General features: G+C 31.7%; 1 protein-coding gene across 1 annotated transcript in view; it reads left to right on the top strand.

Annotated features, from left to right (window-relative positions):
* Positions 1–23,643, top strand: part of LOC109595142 (neural cell adhesion molecule 2) — a gene marked incomplete at its 5' end in the record, with an annotated part of 230,011 nt that overhangs the window by 75,230 nt on the left and 131,138 nt on the right. The window contains one exon of the mRNA XM_049964147.1: positions 12,651–12,859. Coding sequence (XP_049820104.1) covers positions 12,651–12,859 — 209 coding nt within the window. The remainder of the gene's footprint in view (positions 1–12,650; positions 12,860–23,643) is intronic.

The raw sequence follows: 23,643 nt of genomic DNA, 5'->3' as shown, positions 1-23,643 counted from the left end.
TTCCGCAATATCTCTACGTACGCCATCGAACCCATTCACCAATTTAATCGAGCGAAAAATAACGTCTGTACCCACTTCAACGGTCGCTATTGTTGCCTGTTGGATTTTTCTTTCGTATGTTATTTAATACGGGAACGAGGCCTGTAATAAAACTTTGTTAATTAAGCGACCCGTTTCATAATTCAACTAATCTGTAGGCGAGGAGGGTGCACAATTATAATTGTAACGTCGTAACGGGGTTCGGGCCGAAACAAAATAATAATAAAAAATATACATTTACCGAATCGCGAACAGATGAAGCATGGCAGCGGTAGCGGCAGCATCCAGTTACCAAACAGTTAACACGGGCCACGCGGGTACGAGAGCGATTCCGGTTTTGCGTTGTCGCGCCTCCGATTACATAATTCCGCGGGGGTATCGTGTTTGCTCAGGAATTTAATAAATTCATTTAACCGATTGCGAACGAGATAATTTAATTAATCGGGACACGGATCGACGTAATTAAAATCGGGTGTTGTGTTCTGATTTGACGTTAGGTTTTTGGTACAACCGGTGCCACGGGGGATTGGTCGGCCACATTTTTAACTAGTCCCGAATGATTTAGATCGTTTGCCGCGGTCGGAAAAACGAGGAAAACCAACCGGCCGCCTTCTGATGTATCTGCGGCACGGTCAAAGCTCACGGGGCAACATCTTACTTAATAACCCGCCATAAACATTACACTCCACGATATATTATTATGTGTTTTATTGCCGTGCTTCTTTTCCTTATCATCGTTATCGACAAATTGGCTTTTAATTATCGCTCACAAATTACTCTGGTCCTCGTTTTATGGCTTATTTAATGCTCTGTTACCTCGTTAATGTTTATTTCCTTTACGTAGGTAGGCATTTCACTTAATGTTCCTTTTCATCAATCAATTTATGTCATATTGTATGGTGTATAGAAGCTGGCTGTTGTGCTTTAAATCGATTATGAGGGTAAACTGCCAAAATATTAATTTCTTAATAGTACTGACATTAATTAATTAATCTTACCACAATTGTATATTGTATGGATGTAGGTATATTTTTCTGAATTGAGCTGGACGTAAATATAGCAACATTAATTTTGAAAGGGATTTTTAATGATTAAATCTGTGTTGTTTAATTTCACATTTACACTTTGTATGATATCCTTTTTGTTTTATAATTTTGACCCCTCTCTGTGGCATACACGATTTTCCGAATATACGACAAGTCTTGAGTTTCTTAATGAATTTATTTAAAATTTTTATATCGAATTTTGTTATAAACGTGATCCCCCACGTCTTCTATAGGATTGATGCCCGGAGATTGAGACAGGCAATACAAAACATTGAGGCTTAAGTCTTTTAATTAATCCGTCACGGTATTTTTTTATGTTGAAACACATTTATTAAGATCTTTACTTCTTGTCTAGTTTTTTCCTGTTGGATGTTTAATATAAGCAGAACCATCATTTATTATAAATTATCAAAAACCACTCATCCCCACTGTTCTGTGGTGCAGGGAGTATGTTCCTAAGCAAGTCAAAATGGAACTTCCGTATTTTTAGTAGATACTAGGGTTTTCTGGAAACGAACTCCTATCCACTAACCATCTTCTCACAGTCCTCCAACTAAATTCAGCAAGTCCTACTTCTACCAGTATGGCTTTAATTTTAGTTGACGATAAGATTGAATTGTTTTTTGACATTCGAATTATCCAATTATCGATTGAAATTTTTGAAATTTTTTCGTATTACTTGATAATACAGAAAGCGACTGACGTATGTATCCGTAAACTCTTAATTCTTTGTTGTTGTTTCTCTGAGATTTGGTAACACTGAATTATAATTTTTCTTACAATTTGATTTCGACTAATGATTAAATAATTATTAAAATGAGGAAATAATCGTTTTAGATTCATAAGGAACAATAAAAGACCATAAATTTTGTCCATTGAAAAATAAAAAATGGAGAATTTTATTTATAAAGAATAAAATTAATTTATTGTGATATTTAATTTTAAAATACCAATATTGAAATACTTGTATAAATTTAAATTTCTAGTATTTTATAAATTATATAAATTACAAATGGTAGGAAATTTTTATATGACTACAGAACTGGCTACTAAAAGTTAATATCAATAATACTAGTTTACAGCGAAAATACAGAAATCTTCTCTTACGTTTTTTAGTGAATTTCGGAATATTAAACAGAAAACATATTAATTTTTTTTTCATTTGGGTATTTTCCCTGGATAATGGTGTATTTGTGTTTTTCACACAAATACACGTGTTTTTCAATATGCGATTTATTTAAACTAGCTTCCACAGAGGACGACAATCCCCACTGAGATAAATTTATGTAGTTACAAAGATAATTAAATTACGCGTCCAACAGTACTCAATTTGTTTCATTCAAATGAAAAATAGCAAAACTGCAGCTGATAAAATATCAAATTCCATGCAATTATCGACAATTTTTTGCCATTTCGTCATTTGAGTATTTTATTTAAAAACAAATATTTTCAATATGCCATTTTTTTTTACTACGTAATATATTAAATTACAAATATTTGAAGCCTTAGCCGACTGAAATATTTGAATATTTGTTGTTGGAAAACAATGTAGACAATAGTTGAAAATCCTCAAAAATTTATGGGAATCTGAAATGTCGTCGGTTGTAACTCAGCTATTTTTCATCCGATCGAATTAGATTAAGGGCCGATGGACGCGTAATTTAATAACATTTCTAAATAAATATAATTTATCTGGATTGATCTTGTCATTCGGATTCTAGTCTGACTAAAGCCATACATCGGAAATCAGTATACACCATATTTCTACCTTAAAGTTCAGATTTGTCTAAGATAATAATAATTTTGTTCAATATGCAAATTTTATTATTTAGCATTATTAATAAACTTAATATCAGATGCGGGTTTATAATAAAAATAATCAGTCGAAATAATTTCACTTATAATTATAATAAATTGGTACAAATTAAAATAAAGAGTATAATCATTAAAAATATTTTAAAGTTGAAAGCTTACAAAAAAGATCAATTTTAAAGAGTGTATCGTATCGGTCACGCAACACGTTTCGGTCACATAAAAGTATAAAATTCATAATTCATGGCCGGAGTCTTGATAAAATGTTGTTAGACCTGTGCGTCGGATCGGAAAGATTTTTCATTCGCCGATTCTGGTCACGGACCGAATCTAAGTAAAATTGACCCTTAAAATTGTCAATCCCCAGTGACATGTAACAGTACACGACATTATCCTTTTTCCCGTTGAGTCCGCGCTCAGGAATATTAATTGTCGCGACACCTTTCCGCCGTTCGTCCTGTCTGAACACACATCGCTTCTTCTGACGTTTAATAAATCCCCCATGAAAACATTCAATTTAACGTCTTCTATAACAATTGTTTTGCCCGTGCTTAATAAATCGTTATAAATGGCATTACTTATTTAATGGAAGCGGTTTTAAATCAGATTCTACATACGCTACTGGGAAATAATTAATTGCAAATAATAAAATCAAGTTGCTCGAACAGTGCACCACTTAATGAGCAAAATAACAAATTGATTTGAAATATGAGTACGTATCCGGTGTTCAGATTTCCCGGGTTAGATAGATAATCAAGGGACATTGAAAAGGTTTAATCGAACGTCAGAGTCATTTCGTAATTTGCGAGAAGACGGAATCGGGATCGCGTTTACTTTCGAATTGCGTCGCGATCACTAATTAAATAGAGATGAAAAGCTCCGGCGGCGAACGAAAACTGTTTGCGTGAAACTTTCGATAATTAGTTTACAAGTATTTCGATAGACGATTTTCGGATTCCCCAAACCTGGATAAATAGCTTATTATCCCCGATTAGTTGATTGGGAGTTGGAAAGCGTTTTTCGCCACCGTATTTTCCCTGATTATGTTTCGCTTTGATGCGAACTCCTGAGCCCCGGTGTATTTGTATGGAAAATTTTCAATAAGGCCGCCGAATACATGCATAGATATGTGGAATTTGGCATTTAGCGTCTGTTTCCATCAATGGAAAGTATAATGCGACGAGTGCACATATTCTCGCCGCTCCGCCTCAATCTACTTCGGAACGAATGCTCAGCGAGACCAGATGTTTCCCGACACTCTCAACCAAACATTTACGTCTTATTTCCCTCAATATTCGTGATCTATACATTCCCAACATTTTTTATGTGCTTATATTTTATACTAGCGACATCGGAATCATTTTGAATTTTTTTTTTTTCATCACCACCAAATCACTTTTCATTTTCTTCTCATTATGGAAATGGCGTTTATAATTGAATGTATTACTCTGTTTAAATAAACAAATTTTATTATACTGGTATACAAGGTTTTGGGCTGAAGCAAACAGTGTGAATTCTCAATGAGGTCAGGTTTGCGAAATATAAAATATCATTGTTTTCGTAAATTTATTCACAAATAAAGGAAATTTCAAAAGTGAATGGCAGTGTTTGAACGTCGTTTCTATTTCTCTGGGTTAGTTTCACGAATTAGAGTCCAGCAATAATCTCTTCCTTTTTTCCAGTCTTATAAAAACCTCTATGGATGTCACAAAAATGGTTTTCTCCATTATCTGACAGATGTCTATTTTTTACAATAAAAAAATGAGAAAATTTGTGTTTCATAAGTAATAAAATATTATTGTGATAATAATTTTACGTTCTTTTATCAACTAACCAAATCTTCAGAATAAAATGTGAAAAATATTTGTGAATACCAAATGGTGGCTAAAATATTAGTTTTCACATTCAGTTTAGTGTCTTTTAAAATATCTCTTGTGTATAACTAAATAGTGTCATTAGTGTGTATAGTGTAAATGATAAAATTTGAACTTGAATATTGTTGACACAAACAACAAACAACAAATTATGAATGCATCTATCTGATGTTCTGAGATATTGTTAATACTTTATTTTACAAGCAACAGAAATATATATGAGTTCTACACATTTGTTAATATGCAACATTTTTTTGTAAAATTTGTACCCATTTTGAAAGACAGTTGGGACATTAAAATATATTTTCATTTTGAGGCAATATTTGATTATACTAACAACTTATTTAGTAGGGTTTTATATAATTTTACTGTATTTTTAATATCAAGTACACCAAAGAAAATAAATATTGGTGGCGTGGCTAAAAATGGTTATTTATTTTTAACAAATTTGAAACAACAACTCATGTTGAAGTTCTTGATTGGCCAGCGTAAAGTTTAGATATAAATCCAATTAAAAACTTATGGAACGACACGATCTCTCAATTAAAATAAAACCATTAATGAATTATGAAAACAGGAAACACTGAAAATAATATTACATTTTTTCAGCAATATATGTATAATATTTATTATATTTTCTAATTGTGAAAATTAAATGAATAAAACTTTATTTTTTAGTTTATTACTATTAACATTCACCATGGGCATAATATAATTGAATATGGATATATAAATAGATATATTAAATATATTATATATGTATATTAAAAATCATTTTAATTGTGTGGCGAATATCGAATGAAAATTAATCTGAAAATGAAGCATAAAGTATTTTTTAAACAAAATGAAATTTATTTTGTGCGCTATAGTTTGAAAATAAAAAATAATTTTACTAATAACTTTTACAATTGAACAGTTTTATGTTTTCTTATTTTACAACCAATTTGTAAACATTTAAAATTAAAATACAAATTAAAATCAATTCAAATGACATTTCATTGTTCCTGAAAATTAAAAAAATTGATAGAATTTTAATTTAAAAATATCACATTTTTAATATTTCAGCAATAGTATTTTATTTAAAACACCACGTTTAACGCCAACATTTCTGGAGTAACTTGAGTTTTAATTAAAAAAAAGACTAACAAACAAATTACTGTTCCATATAATACTTTTTAACGATTGGTCGGAATTCAATTACGAACAGAACAAATGTAATTTTACGCGTGGATATTAATCGTTTTGTTGGCGGTTAATTGATGAAAATTTTGCAATAATTGTTATTATTCGAATTCGAATCCGTAATTAATATCGCCATATTATTTACGACACATGAATACTTCTCCAATCGGTATTAAAATATATAGATATGTATAAATACGTAATTAGCATGTAATTACAATGGGTTTTTTGATAAGTAATATGCAAATTAAATTCCTCGAATACAAAACGCATGAATCATCTGTGCATGCAATACCGTGCTATTATTACATTTTATGTGACATTTTTTAATTGTCGCAATTGTTACGTTTGTAAAAATAATATCTTTTTTTTAGTTTTAAATATTATTTATGGGTTGCGGAATAATTATACGGAGAAATCATGTGTTAACAAAACGTTTTCCTTAGATTTAATTATTGCGAAATCCAACTGTGAAAACAAGCAAAAATTCAACTGAAAGTACATTTCTATTTTCATAATGCTTATTGTTGTAAATAATTATAAAGGAAACATAACTAGTAACCTGCAGAATAATAATACGGAAAACTGAGGAGCCTCTTTATCATTTCAAATGAAGTATACCTAATAAATGTTTTCTTTATGTTTGTAGTCGTAATATTCCACCTTTTAATTAGTGCTCAAATGAAGTGAAACGGTTTTTATGATGTTAGTCCTTTGACAAGTGCCGTTTGGTCATATCCCCCACGCAAAAGATAAACAAGTTCACTAACAGAAATAGTTATCACATTAGAAATGTGTGAGGCAACAGATGCGAGGCGAAATTGGACACACGAGCCGCAGTGTATGGCGGAGTGTATGACCGAAAGCGGTCTGGAAGTTAGTCCGGGTGCCGGAAAGAGGTCAGTGCATCTCCGCAATTTTCACGATTAACTTTCATTATGCATGTATCACGCGGTATCGCACATCAGACCCGGCATTTGCATGCGTTATTCGCCCTGACAAACGACGCAGGTTGCCACGGCGAACACCCTATTTCTGCTTTGATTTAAGGCCTCCATCCTCCCGCCACGGCGTCCACCATTGTTTACAGCCAGATCGCTTCAAGACACACACCGCTAATAAATTTTGACGGATCCACCCGCTTGATGTGTCCAACCAACCAGACAAACCACTGTTCTCTCACAAAACTGATTTGTCAGTCGTTAATTAAATTAATCGAAACGCTACCTGGCCCAGGTTATTCTAAACATTCTATTTGTGATCGTTTTCGCGCCCGTCCACTAATTACGACATCACATTTCGGATTGTTTTCCGAAAATGATCCGGTCGAAAGTTCCGGTTGTAGTCATACATGTGTAGTTGCCGCCGAAAGTTTGTTTGAATAAGAAGGAAATGGGGGAGATCACGGTGCGGTGAGTCGTCTAGTAGGTTGTGAAGTTAATGAGCGTAATAAAAAGGGGAAAATGCCCGACGCAAAGTTTCACCAAACACCTTTTTTAAAGTAGGTATCGGTTTCGCGTTAAGAATTCAATGTATTCCGGTAGTGTTCGCATGTCGAACATTCACATGATTAAAGTATGTTTAAGCGAAGACGGGGCCGCCATTATGTTGCGCATACTTCCGGACCCCAAATTATCAATGTAATTTGGCGATTTTGCACCGTAAAATGTTGTGTGTGATGGAAATCGATCATCAGACTCGGCTTTTCCGGGCTCCGCTGAATTTAGATGTTCACATAAACTGCTTTGTTTTACGACATACACGGCCCGACGGTTAATTAAATTACAAGTCTTCCGTCTTCCCTCTCGATTACTTTCTAACTGAATTGTTATTATGCATGCGGAAAATAATAGCCGTTTTTATGTACGAAATCAAGAAACATGCTTAACTCAGCCAATATAAAATTTATATGACATTTAATGTCCTATACTGTTGTACTTAAACTGTTCGTAGGTAAATGCTGGTTTGCAAATTGGCTTTTGTATTTCTATAAACCACCAATAAATACAGAACGAGATTTAGTTAAACAGTTTAGTATGAATAAGTAAGCAAGACTAATGGAGCTAATGTCTAGTATTGTTAAAATAACCATTGGATTACAAGAATACTTTTCTAATAATTAATTAGGTACATTGCATGACTAAATTTGGTCTATAAAAATAATATATTTAACTAAAATTCATATGTATTTTGTAACATTTACTCAGTTTCTGATAATTTCTTTTATATACCTTAATATTTTACATATATTTATATATTATATATATATATATATATATATATATATATATATATATATATATATATATATATATATATTTATATTTCTAATATTTTTTGCCACGATAAAATCTATGTAAAGTATAGGTAAGGTAAGGGTCGTTTTACTTAATAGAATTGTTAAAATATTTTAGAAAATTGAAAATATTTTGTACTGTTGTAATATTCAATTTTAAAAACTTTAACTTTTAATATACCTCTTTTCCTAGAAATAATTCTTGTAAATTGTTAAACTATATTTATTTGATACTTTAAATATATTTTCAATTTGTCACAATTAAGTTAAAAAGAATATAATATTCACAGTTTTCGAGTCACTGTATCTATAAAAGAGTTGTTCAAATATTTTTTATATTGAAAAAATTGATGAAATCTACAATTTTGGAAACTCATTGTGTTTTCTACAAGTATTAGTCATAAAATATTGAAATATGTTTTATATTTTATTTCTACTATTTTTGCAGTTTGTCGCAATAAAATAAATATTAAAATATTCTTTGAGTTTTGAAATCATTGTCAAAGTAAAATAAATTATAAAATATTTTCAGTTCATTGTCTAGTCATTGTTCTTACTGAAGAGTTTTTCAATCAAATTTAATATATTTTACCATTGATATATTGATGTATCTTTTTTCCTAGAATCAATTACACACATACGAAATTCAATTTCTAATATTTTTTCAATCATTTTGGAGTTATTATTTTATTTTATGTTGTTCAAAAATTAAAAAAATATATCGATTTTGAAAATTCAAAAAGAAGTGTCTTTTTCACTTATAAATAATAATTATACCGTCCTGAAACATATTTAATAGTTTGTTTGCATTTTTCACAGTAAAATATTTTCAATTGTTTTCGGGTCCTTATACTATAAACAGTTTAGTATTACTAGATTATTATTTAGTAATATATTTGCAGTTTTTGAAAACTCAAAAAATTCTACTTAATACTTCTTATATTTTTGCAGTTTGTCACAAAATCAATCAATGCAAAATGTTTTCAAAATTTGTGTACTGATTAAAGTATGTTTTTCTAAATTGAAAATATTTTGTATCGTTGGAATTTTAAATTTTGAAATCTCAAATTAATAATTTTTCCACAATTTGTAATATTTGCAGTTTGACAGAGTAAAATCAATTATAAAATGATATTTTTGACTAAATAAAACAATCTTGGACTTGGAATTTAGTATAAAAATGAACATTATAATTGGTAATATTTACCGTAATTTTAAATAAATAAATATCAATAATAATAATAATAATAATAATAATAATAAATTAAATAAATGTATAACCAGAATAGCACGGTACTGTTTTTAACCTGGACTCTACTCTGGTAAATTTAAAGATGAAGTAGGTATCAACACGAGGCAACTCTTTCGGGGCAAAATCAGTGATAAAAAATTTTCCAGTCAGTGTACTTTTTAAAAAGTTGCTGAAATATTTTAATGAAATGAAAATATTTTAAATTTTGCAATTTTCAATATAGAAAAATCAGTTAATATTTTTATCTTATAAGTGACCTATTTAATGCTGTAAAGCTTTCCTTTTTGTAACTTATCTAAATGCAAAAGAGAAAATATTTTTATACTAAAAAGTTAACCAGAGAGAGAAACGTTTAGGCAAATTTAATGTTTGTTATTTATTATATCAGTAAACAATGTAGTTAATTATTTTTTCTGTATAATTAGTAATTATTAATTAGTCCCTGTATAATTATGACAGAAATTGTCGAATAACAAAAACATTCTGTCGTGCATTGTTGACAAAGGCAAAACTAACAAACCAATAAAACACTTGACCAATCAACAAGCAGTTTTAGTGTGTTCCTGTACATGTATACACAATGACTACCGAATGTATCGATACATTCATAAAGATTCGATTAATCAGGTTTTGTTTGATTGCGGTCCCGGTTCAATGAATTAAAATGCGCCGGGTCTATTGTTTGTTCAATTTTAGATTGTTTATAATAATTAATTTCAATTTGGATTTCTGCCTTCCTTTTTGGGCGGGTGTATGTGTGAGTGGCGATTGGGAGCCGATAAACCGGCAATGTTGTTTCAGCGAATTACCGCAGCGAAAAAAATCTATGCTTGTTTGGGAATTAATTAACAAGAACGATGAATAATTCATATGTACACAGCGATGTGTAATGTTAAGGATAAAGTTTGGCGAATTTATGCGACGCAGATTAATAATATCGTGTTTATTCGCCGTTTATTTCCCATCCAATTCACTCATGTTTACCGCTAATAAAATAAAATCATACACAAATCAATAATTTCCGAAAAAAAAACGCACAGTACAAACTGTGACACTGTTATTCACGTCTACGTTTCTATTGCCACTTTCACGCAAAACATGAATTGGGGATTATATTCGCTTATTCGCTAAAATAAATTGACCAGCATTTTATTTATTACGATGATTTATATTTCATCTACTTTCGGCGTATCGTGCTGAAAAGCGTCGTCTCGTTCAATATAAACATTTTGTTTCGTCGCAGTGCACAGTGATACTTGGCGGATGGAGTCGGTGTCTTTGGGATCGGGGTGATAAATATAAGTTTTAATTAAAGGGAGACGGGCAATCGTCCGTGATATCTGGGAAATGCGCGACGCAAAAAGGGACTCCGTCCGAGTATTTTTCCCATAACGGACCTGTTTGAGTGTGGATGATTTACCGGGCGGGAAAAGTTAATTTGATATTATATAGTGAACGTAAATCTTTCATCGTATCATTATCGAACCGTTCGATCATGATCTACGTGCATTCATTGCGACGAAAGGCGCCGATATTGATTTATTTTTGAATCAACGACCCCTTCAGGCCCCCTCCCCCCAGTGCCCCACACCAGACTTAATATAGAGAGATTAAATTGCATTTTCTCGTTTTTTCGTTTTTTCCGTATTTTCGCCGTCCTACTTACTCATTTTATTGAGAAACTTTGCCCGGCAACTTAGTTTCCGGAAATTCATTACTATAATGCAACTTTAAAAAAAGACAAATTCATACGTTCCGAAATCAATAATTGATACTTATCTGACCTGATCCATTAACTAAATTCCTCTTAACACTAATATTTTCCCGTCCACTTTCGGCTTAATGCAAAATTGAATTGGGAACTGGCTTATTTGCCCCCCGCAGCTCCTTGTTTATTTGCAATGAATAAAATCAGTAGTTTGCTTGGAAAACACGCACCTCTCCATCAGGATTGGAATTAAGAGAACGCCATTTATCGGATTCGTTCACGTTCTTGTCCTTTGATTCCTACTATTCTTCTTGTTTTCTTAAGTGTTCCGTCCGAAACGATGTTTCCCACCGAACGGTCCAGTCATGGTAATGATGCCGTTTCTGCAAGTAACCAGAATCAGACTTCAATTTTGAGAAGTTTAATAAAGTCACTATGTTTTATAAAATGTTTTCAACGTTCGTAAATAATTACATTTTAATTGAGTTTTTGAAGAGTTTAATTATATCGGGATTGAGATTTTTTAAATAGTCTGTATGAAATGATTTAAATTTGTTGAATTAATTGTACAACTTCATGTCATATAGATGAATTGAGGGTTAAAAGTTTTACATGAAAAGCTGCTGTTTTTCATCATAATATGAATTATAATATTTATTTATTTATTGTGCCCAATAAACTATTTACAGGACAATAAACAATAAACAATACATGTAGAATTCAACAAAAACAATGAAAGAGCACAATGCAAGTAACATATGCATAACCAGACAAAATACACAGTACATTATGTCATTACACACAACCATGTCCTGAGGATTTGATTACTTCATTTGCATCCCGCGACATATGTATCACTGTTTTTGCCAAAATGTTAGTTCTGCAGAACGGAATGTGGAAATTGTCAGGTTCTCTACTTCTTCGGCATGGAACGTGTAGGGAGATGTGTTGAAGCAAATTGGAACAATCTATTTTACTGTCTGCAACTTTCATTAAGAAGTTTGCACCAGTAATTCTTCTTCTTTCTTGAAGCGAATCAAAGCAGTGTAAAATAAGAAGATGGTCGTAATCAGTTCCCCTATCTCGCTAGACAACATCCCTCCGAAATGACGTATATTTCAGGAAACGTTTCTGAATTATTTCAGCATACAGTTGATGACTTAACTGAAAAATAAGTATAGAAACTTTTATATTTCTTACACGGTCTTATCTTCATGATGATTACATGTAATAATTAGGACTGCATATCGACAATTTGTTCTCGTACTTGTACTTATTTCAATAAATTTTTTATTGTCGTCGCCCAAGTTAAAATCATCGATCGCCTTTGTTGAATTAATTTATTAGAACACAAAAAACAACAATGTACTCTGAGATATTTATGTCTGGATTATAGTCGGATGAACAATGTGAAATGCATTTTTTTTTGTTGCTGTTTCAGCTTCGACGTTCGGGGCAAGCCGTTGAGCCAGGCCCGACACTGGTCCGCGCCGGAAGTGTTCGGCTCGAGGGCCTACTTCCGGACGGTGTCGGAACCGGCGCAGCTCGTCGTCGAGGACGTGCGGCGCCACGACGAGGGCGTCTACCGATGCCGCGTCGACTTCCGGAACGCGCAGACCCGCAGCTTCCGGTATAATCTCACCGTTATTGGTAAGTAAAATCGCAAGAGCTTCAGTTTTTGGCAATATCGGTTCCTTGGGTGTATTATTTTTATTTCGAATTTGAATTTTGGTTGCCAGTTTAGGGGAGTTGAGAGGTGAATTCGTTTGTCATTTTACCTTAAGTAAGAGTGCATGCGCACTAACATAAGATCAAACAATATTTCTACAGTAACTGTTAAATATCACGAAACATGATCAAATGAATATATTTAATATATTTTCACTAGTGTAAAATATAATAAAAGAAAGCATAAAAAACATTTATTAAGCAATTAAACAATATATATATATATATATATATTCATATGAACTTCACAGAACACTGATCACAACACAAATCAGTTAATGCTGGAATTAAGTCTAATATTGAATTGATTTGTCGTTTTAACTTAATTAAGAGTGCATGCGCAACACCGTAAGTACAAATAATATTTCTATGATAATTGTTAAATAATCTATTATATGCGGCGGTGGTGAGAGAAATATCACATACATTATTTAATGTTAATTAGGAAATATACACCTTTCTAATTAAAAGCAATCAAAATACTTGATATATTATTTAAAATAATTACAGTATTTTCTTTCTACAATTATTTATTTGTAGCTTAATGAAAATACTTTATATTTATATTAAATTTAAAATAAGTAATTACTCAATATGATGGTTACAGAAATAACACAATTTAAAAAAAAATTATATTTATTAAACAATTTATAAATAATTTAAAAAAAAAATGTTAATATTTTGATGGGTACCCTTTGTTTGTATAACCACCTGTAAACAGTGAAGAATATCAGCAACGGTCGTTTAAACTTAAATCCCACGACTTTTCAATTAATCACCACAATCCATCCAAATTAGATGGTTTTTGGTTAGTTAATTAGTTGGATTTAGATCAGGACTTTAGGCTGGATAAAAATAAATACTGGAGGATAATTAATATATTTTTATGTAAACTTGAGTCTTGATATTCAATATTTGCGAGTTTTGTTCATTCAGTCGACATTTGATTGCTTTACTGGACACACTGACGTTGTATGACTCAATTATTTTATTCTTTATTTGTCTAGTGGACAAGAAAGGATTTCGTTTACTGATTTTTCCAATTTGCCAGTCTATAAAAGGAGTAGCTTTTTGTTAGAACGTTTTCTTATTGTATTTTCAAATTGTTAAATGTTCTTGTTTGTTAATAATATTTAGATCTCGACCTTTCATGTAAACTATTATTTATTTCTCCTTTCTCTGCAGTGCAATGTTACTTTCTTCCCACTGAATGTGAGTTATTATTACATTACAAAATAATGTAAATCCTTACTATTAAGAATATTATTAAATAGTACCACGAAATGTAAATATATTTTAATGTGCTATTTCTTTGACCAACCAATAAGATTAATATTTGTGTTCAAAGAAATACCTTCGTCGTTTTTAAGACAAAAGAAGTTAAAAAGAATCGTGAAATATGACTTATATACTTACTGGACAAATTTTGAATTAAGTCCTTTTGTGAAACATATTACACACTGTTAAATTTTAAATTTAAAATTTACTTTTCTGGCCGCCACTGTATATTTATTTTATACGATGTCTTGTGTTACAAACAAATTCAAAATAATCTAATCTAATCAATAATATTTTATCTACTTGTACATATTTCAAAGGATTAATTTTTTTATAATATAAATATATAATTATATTATACGATGCCTTGTGTTAAAACCAAAAATAAAATCGGATTTATGTAATAATATTATACGATTATTGTAAAGTACAATAAAAGAATGCAAAAAGAATATTTAATATATATACAAAAAAAGCACATACAAAAAATATATATGCACGTGAATTTTACAAAGGAAAAGTTTGTAAAGTAATAAAAGTAAAATGACTTAATAAATAAAGTTAAGTAGTCGAATAATATTATATATAAAAATGGAACATCATAATTAGTTTGAGGTAAAAAATCTCTGTCCTAACACTGAATATACAGACCTCCTTTATTCCGGATACAACTTTGATACTCGTAAAAATGAGTAATATTCCACGCTCGTTATGCAATATACTTTTATTAAATTTACTTTAGAGACAATATCTCTTTTATTACTCTTTTATCTTGTGTAACGCTTTTGGTTAGATAAAAGAGCATAATTTCGAAGGCAACCTATGTTATTCCGCAGTGACATTTTTTATTTAACCTCTAGTCAATATCGATTTAATCTCTTTTCACTTTAAAGTAAGATTTATGGTGTATATTGAGAAGGTGGAAGTGTCGATTTCCTCTATTCCCCAAAAGTATTAGCGCCCGATGAATGCCGGCAGCACTGGGCGGTTCTGTATTTAGGATCACATTAAGATAGAGTCGCGGTGAAGAGTTAAATCAGGGCAGGATCGTATGTAAGTTTGTGTGTCTGTCTGTCTGTTGGTTGTGTCGGTGCGGTGTGTTAGATGGAACGAAGTAGGAAGGCGGAAGTAGTCCGGCCGGCGTTATCTTGTACATGGATATTTGCATGCGAGCTTAAACATGATTTAAGCCACAACTTCGCCTCCATTAGACAAGTTTGCACGACTCCAACACATTACAAATGAATTTAAACATCCACACACACACACACACGACATACGCGACACGACTTCATTTCATCGACGCGATGCAACGGCGACGAAGGAGTTTTTATTGGGGGGAATCGGATCGATGAGCGGAGCCGACATAATTAAAACGCACTCGATGATGAATAGTGGAATTTTAATTTATGCCCGACCCACTTCCGCGACAGAACAATATAAAACCGAGCCCGAAAGCTAAAAACTGAAAACGGTTCGCAATTAGACCGGAGAACAAATCTATAGAATAAATCATTCGAATTCAGCTCTTAAACATCGACGAAACACATGCATGTAACAACTGGCCGATATTTATTGCGAATTAGGAAAACGTAATTAATCAACGGCGTAACATTTTAAATATAGAAAGAGAGAAATGATTCGGAATCATATTTTCATTTTTCCGAAACGGGGTCGTTCATCTCTTTCAGACCGTTCGGCGCGTAATGCTGATAAATAGTCTCAGATTATACATGTGTTTATTGTGTGTATGTGTGTGTGTGTGTTTTTTTTTGTTTCATTCGTCCGTTCAAGTGCCCAAATAAAATCACCTCCCACACTCTCTCCCTCTCACTCGATGTTTTTTAATGTATTTTCCAAAGCAAATGACTCAACAAACACACATTAAACATGCCGGGTGCTAACAACCAAACAACCATTCAAATGTATTACGCATTACGCGTTTCCAACATCAGATTATTAAGTACACTGATGGATGAAAGCGTCAAAATATTCCGCTTCATCGAATAATTATTATTTTTTTTAATTATTCCACTCAGGCCTAATGTACTGCTCTAGACATTTCCAGCATGAATAAAATGGCTTATATTTGAACTGATTTATTTATTTTCAATATTTATTATTAAATAAAATATAGATAATACATAAATATTATGTATTTGAGATAAAATGTAAAAATAAAGTTTAATAAACTCATAATTTCAAATATCCACTATATATTTGTATAAAATTATTATCTAATATTGAAAGGTAAACATTAAAGGGTATTTCCTGACCCGATAAAATATTTTATTAACACTTGTGGCCCGTTTTATTTTTATTACTGAATGTGAGTAATACATTGCCTCTTAATACAAATCTTTATATGATATAAATAAAAAATAATATAAATATATGCAAATAAAAATTAGCAAGGGTACAATTTTAATATATTTTTTTGTTTTTTGTAATTATTTTATTTAGATCTAATGTACTACTAAAAATACACATTTTATATCATGGTCAATAATACCTAGAAAGTGATGGAACAGTTTCATTGATTGAACTTCTTGCTTGACCTGAAGACTGTCAGACAACAACAAACAGTCAATCACATCACTCTGAATAACTATTAAATAGATGGCCTGATGATGCGCCTCGCTTTGGTCGTCCAAAAGAGGTACTTACACAGGAACGTCGAAAAAGTTTACAAAATCATTTTGACAAACCGTAAAGAGAAGTTGCAAGAAAGACATTCTAAACATACTATGAGAAAGCTGTTTTGGAAGAGAGTGCCGTATGTTGCTAAGAATATACCAAAAACAAAATTTTTCTTAAAGAAAGGGAATGGAAATGTTGGAGAAGTTCTGAAATTATTGTATCGCTCTTGAAAGGGACCACATTGATGAATAAAATTGAATTTGTCGGAAAAGTTTTGTTTTCTTCATTAGACCGGGAACTGATTAGGTAATATCAACGGGTTGTTCGATCCAAGTTCCAAAATACAGTGGTGTTCCCCTTTACAGTTTACTTTTGACCATACTGTGATCCTGAAGAAAACCAAAAAATTTCACATTTTTGGTAGATATCAGAGTTTTTCTTGTAAGTCTAGAGTAAAACGAATTCCAATCCTCCAACCATTTTCTGACAGTCCTTGAACTAATTTCAACAAGTCCCACTTCCTTCACGTTGTCTTTAATTTCAGTTGAATATACGAATTATCCAGTTATCGATTTATACTTAAGTTTTTCATACTCAGACAATTTTTTTTTGTAGCTAGCACTTGGTCATTTTCTATAAATATTTTAATAATACGGGAAACAATTGATTTATTTAGCTATAGACTCTTAGCCATCTCTCCTTGATTCTCTCGGAAGTACTGACACCAAATTCAAGTAGTACAACATATATTTTAATATATTTTAATTAATTTATTTCTATATTTTAATCGAATATTATTCATTTAGAAAGTAAATTATATCGTAATTTAGTTAATTAGAAATTGGACTAACACATATAAATGTATTTATCTTCAGTAAACAATATGCATACCTAACATAAATATTATTAATAGAAAAATAAAAAGTGTGTTTAATAAACCCAATTCCATTAATTATAGAATAAACTAATAAAACAGTAATAGAAACGAAATAAGTCTATTATAATAAAAAATCAAAAAGATTTACAAATTGAACAATCCCCTTCATGACCCAAAAACGTCTTACTCTGTTGAAAAAAATAAAATAAAACAACACATTTCAACTGTAAAACCGGGAGTGGTGAAAACGTTACGCCGACAGATGTCGGCATTGTTAATTTGATATTTGCGCATTCCGCCGGAACAAACGGCCAATTTAAATCCTGCATGTTATAGATATAAGAGAAAAAACACGCGACGCCGGGAGGAGACGGTCTCCCCAAACTTACTTACTCCGACACTGTCGACGCACTCCCTGAATCCGAAATGAGATGCCGCGAACGAACGAACGAACGCCATTAACTCCCGGGCCCGTCTCTTTACTTAACTCTGCCCTTCTTTTTGTTCTATTAATCAATGGATTGCTAATCGTTTTTATCCTTGCCCGAAAATCTGCGGCCTTTATATTTTCTATCGCGACGTTTGGACGAAAATTTACGACCCCGCTGCGAACGCAACAATCAACAATCAAATTTTCGAAGGTTAATTCGAATCACCCGAACGGCACATACGTTTCCGTTTAATGATGTTTTAAATCGCAATCAGCCATGATAAAAACATAGTTTTTATTGTGAATTTAATTAAATCACAAAAATGTTTTGATGTCGAATAATTCTGTTGTAAATTTAATTTACATTTTGTTACAGTCAATAAATATAAAGCAACTCAGATATAAACACCGAAATGCATTTGCCAACTGTAATGTGGTTAAATAAAAATCAATGTTGTTAAGCTTTGTTGAGACTGTAATTATGCACAATTTTAATTTTAATTAAATAAAATTTCTGCTTTTAGAGCACATTCATTCCGTACTTAACCGCAAAGGCCAACTATTGTGTCTTTTTTTAATGTATTACGCATTACGCATTTCCGACGTCAGATTAATCAGTACGGTGATGGATGGAAGCGTCGAAATATTTCACTTCATCAAATATATTTTTTAGTTAATTCGCTCAACCCTAATGTACTGCTGTAGGTATTTTCAGCTCCAACAAATACTAAAATTTTTAAGCGTAGTTTGGCTTATAACCGCGAACACAAAATATAGTGTCTTTTTTAATGTATTACGCATTACGCACTTCCGACATCAGATTTATCAGTACGCTGATGGATGGAAGCGTCAAAAATTTCCGCTTCGTCAAATATAATTTTTAGTTAATTCGCTTATGCCTAATGTAGGTATTTTCAGCACCAACAAATAGTAAAATTTCTAAGCGTAGTTTGGTAGTAAGTAATTTATTTGTTTTCTATGTTTATTAAAAATAACTACACACAGTAGTGGTAATTAATACAGCAACGTTTTAGAATGTTAAATATTTTAGCTATAACTCTTTCATTTAATGTGTACTGTTAAAATAATATTACACACAACCAAACTTATACAGAATCACCTAGTAAAATTAGTTGTCAATAAAAAGCCAATGTTTTTTTTTTTGATAAAAAAATGTTAATACGTGGTAAGATTTGTTCCTGCAGTGTCAATTTCACTGTTGCTATGTATGGTAAGTGAACTAGTTTCGAATGCCTATTCAAGATTTCTGGAGTCGGGAACCCTAATAAATAGGTCCAGAAGTCGTGGAACAGCCACCACAAAAGACCAGGACCATTTTTTAGCTCAAATAGAACTCCCACAACATCCCATGCCGAGGTTCAAATGCACAGGTGTTAGTTTTTCGGTCGAAACTGTTAAGAAAAGCTCGAGAATTATTTAGCAGAAGACAATTAAGGGTACAACTATCAATGCAAAATAGAGTTGGTCACTTAAATTGGAGTTTCAAACATGAAAACTGGACAATTGAAGATTGGTGAAATGTGTCGGAGGAGACCAGTATTAATATACAATCAGTTTATCGGCGGATCCGAGTTTTGATAGGTTGTGGGAGACAAGCAAAGCTGCTTTGGGGTAGCATTATGATTGGTGAAAAGAGTCCTTTGATTCCCATTAGACAATCACTAACCGGTCAAAGGTATGTGGATTTAGTGAGGCATCTTATGGCCATTGAGCACCTATGGGATAACGTTAAATGAAGAATTAGAGCTGGTCAAAATATCCCTGGCAACACAGGACAACTTATACCGGCAGCTTTGAAGAAATGGAGAAATGTTTCTCAAGAAGACATGGAAGCGCACTGTTTATTAGATTAGTAAAAACCTTCTATATTTCTTCAAACTTCTTGAATTTCATGAGTTCATTTGTAAAATTTTTATGTCGAATTTGGTTATAAATGGTATCCCCGTTTTCTATTGGGTTGATGTCAAGACGATTCTTAGGTCTTCTAAGCCGTCACAATTTTGGATTTGTGTTTGGAATCGTTTTCATGTTGAAACACGTTTATTAAGAGCATCATTTCTTCAATATATGGAAGCAAATTCTATATAAAACAGTCTTAAGAGGGTCCACGCCAGAAAAATGGAAGCATCCTCATAGCATAATTGAACCGCCACCATGTTTCACTGTAGGTATAACAAACTTTTTGAGTAGTTTTTCCCTGTAGGATGTTTAACATAAGCAGAATCATTATTTTTTTATAAATTAAATTTAGACTCGTCCTTACTGTTCTAAGGTCTAGTGAATGTGATCCTAATCAAGTCAAAATTGGACTGTGACATTTTTATTAAAAACTGAGGTTTTTCTTGTAGGTCTGGGATCAAATGAACTCGCATCCATTAACCTTGTTTTCACAGCAGTGAAATAATTTCGACAAGACCTATTTCCTCCAGGTTGACTTTAGTTTCAGTTGACGATAAGATTTGATTGGTTTTTGACATCACAACCCAGTTATCCATTTTTTTTAGGCACAGACAAGTTTGTTTGTAGGTACTACTTGATTAGTTTCTCTAGATTTTTTGAAATCGATTGACTTATTTAGCCGTAAACTCTTTTTTGATAACTCTCAAATATAATTTATCTTACACTTTCATTTCGACCAATGATTAAAGAATTGTAATAAGTACAAAACCGCAAGTAAATAATCGATTTAAATTCACAAAGAGTAATGAGAGGCCATAAAGTAAAAAGTTGCTGTGATTTTGTCAATTGAAAAATAAAATTGTACCCAATTTATTCAAGAATAAAATTAGATTGACCAGTTGCATAGTAGACAATAACACAAAAATAATAAACATTTTAAGCAGAATTAAAAAAGGTTTTCTAGCTTTTAATTTATTTCTTTTGATCTACTATATCATAAAATGGATTAAAAAAAATAGTATTTGTTGTGTCCCTACATAGTTTCCTTTATTGTCTATCTTTTGGGCCATTATTTATTAAGATTGTGTTCTAAATAAAAAAAGTTAAATGGGTCGCACTGATAAAATTTTTTATTTTTTCGTCACACGCGATCGCGAAAATTTTTTTCGAACATTCAATATTAACTGGAAGGGTAAACGAACGATTATGTGTTTGTATTTCTGTGTGCCGGAATGGGTGCGTTGTGTTCGTTCGTTCACCTACCCGAATGCTTAATTAACATTATTCGAAGTAATTGACATGTTCACATTAACGACGACGATACGATTAAATTGTGTATATGTATCGTTCTTGTAAATCCAGTAATTGCGAAGATGAAGCTTGCATCTGTGTCACACGAACTAACTCCATTAAAATTTCACGCCGGGATTCATCCATGAAACCGTCAAACTGTTTGTGTGTGTCTGTTTGTCTCAGAATTTGTCTACCTGTTATGGAAAATGGCGGTGACATTTGTTCCTGGTGTCCGTTATGAATAAAAATGTACGTGATAAATTCGCCTGATTGGAATTGTATTAATTTATGGACGAGAGGAATTTTATTGGCGACAATGATGTGTGAAATTTATTTATAACATATTATGTGTGTGTAGGTAAAACGGTCAACAAATCAATGTATAATTACATTTTGCGCGCTGATTATCTCTAATTAATTAGTTCGCACGTCGAATTGAACGGTCGCCGTTCGACGCCCGAAAACCGAACACATTTTTATTACCCATTTGTCAATTAAAAACTGAAATCATGAATGAAATTGTCCATTTCATTTATTATCAAACTACAATTTTATATATCATTACAAATAATTTACAAGATTATTATTGTTGTGAAACATTTGTTTTGGGTAACCATGGATGTAAATAATAATTTAATAAAATTCTCCAATTATCAGAAACAGTAAAGCGGGTCCCGGAAAATGGAGTTTCTATTTAAATTTAACGGTTGCCCGCACCGCTTCAACATTACATTTTATTTCGTTGCACAGAAACTGAAATATGCCCGAGAAATAATTCTGTTGTTAAGTGGTTTGCATTGCTGAAAGATTCACTCGCAACATAATTATTTTAAGATTTCACGTCACTTTATATGCGAGTAAAATTCGCATGAAAAAGATTAATAATGTTTCCTCCATTATGAACGTTTAATCAAAACAAAAAGTTCGCGTAGTACTTTTAAAATATTGTGTAACGGCGCGACTGATTTATAGATAACTGACTCAAGTTTTCGCAGATTTATCACAGCATCGCCGTGAAATTCATTAAGCGTTCGCGCAGCCTTCGAAAAATCTAATTTCCTACCGTTACAAGTTGTAATTCGATGCAAATGCACACAGAAATACACAGGAATACAGAGAAACATCGAAAGTTCTTGTAGCTGGGGACCTCGAAACTGATAACGAAGTTCCCCGGCAATTTGTAATAGAATGAATCGATGGAAATCACCGCCAACACGGCCAAAGCCGCCGCCGCTGAAAACTGAATTCAATATAATAATAGATAAGGATCCGCTCAATTCGTTTGCTGATGTTCAAAATGACGGAATCGGTGTAATTTTTTGATCGAGGCCAATAATGACGTTGTTACGTTGAGAGAGTTGTTTAATACACGAACAGGCAATTTTTAAAATTATATATCATTTTTCAATTATCCTATTTTAATAGATAAATGTATTGTCAGCACATCCGTTATTTAATAACGCATTTTGCCACCTTATTTTCATATTCAATTAACAAGTGGATCTAATATAGCAATTTTTGTTTTTAGAATTTTTATAAATAAATTTAAAAAATTACGTAATTAATTAATATGATTATTCTGCACTCCTTAATTCTGAATCATCTGATTTCACTAAATATTCATTCACTGATTGCTTCAGTCAAAATTCTGTATTGAAAATCACTGGAATCCATTGATTAATCAGTACAGTTTCCAATGACTGATCAATATTATTACACTTTGTGTAATTTCACTGAAGAATCAGCCTTATAGTATTGATTAGTAATAGAAATTCCAATGATTAAGATATATAACAAAAAATTACCGAAGTATTCTGTATATATATATATATATATATATATATATATATATATATATGAAGGAAGAAAATGAATGAAATATACAAACTTTTTGGAGCAGGTCAAAGGTAGACACTGAGAAAGAACAATATATAGGTCAGTACATTTATTTTTAAATTGAATTCATTTGAAAGGTGACACTTACTATCGATTCATCAGTATCTTTCAGAAATGCAGAATTAATTAATTAGTAGTTGTCTGAATTGAAGTAAAGTAGTAAAATTTTACTAGTTAATCAGTAGTTTTCCAAACTACTGAATAAAATAGTAGTATTATATTAATTAATCACTCGTTTCCTGAAATAAAATAGTAAAATTATACTGCTTAATCAGCCACTTTCAGAACTGTTAGATGACCTAATAGAATATTAATATTTCATCACAAATTTTCTGAATAGTGAATTAAGTAGTAGAATTTTAGCAACTAACA

This window comes from Aethina tumida, chromosome 1, assembly GCF_024364675.1.
Source record: "Aethina tumida isolate Nest 87 chromosome 1, icAetTumi1.1, whole genome shotgun sequence".
Classification (NCBI taxonomy): domain Eukaryota; kingdom Metazoa; phylum Arthropoda; class Insecta; order Coleoptera; family Nitidulidae; genus Aethina; species Aethina tumida.
Note: the sequence above shows the minus strand (reverse complement) of the source record. Positions and strands in the feature narration are given on the sequence as shown.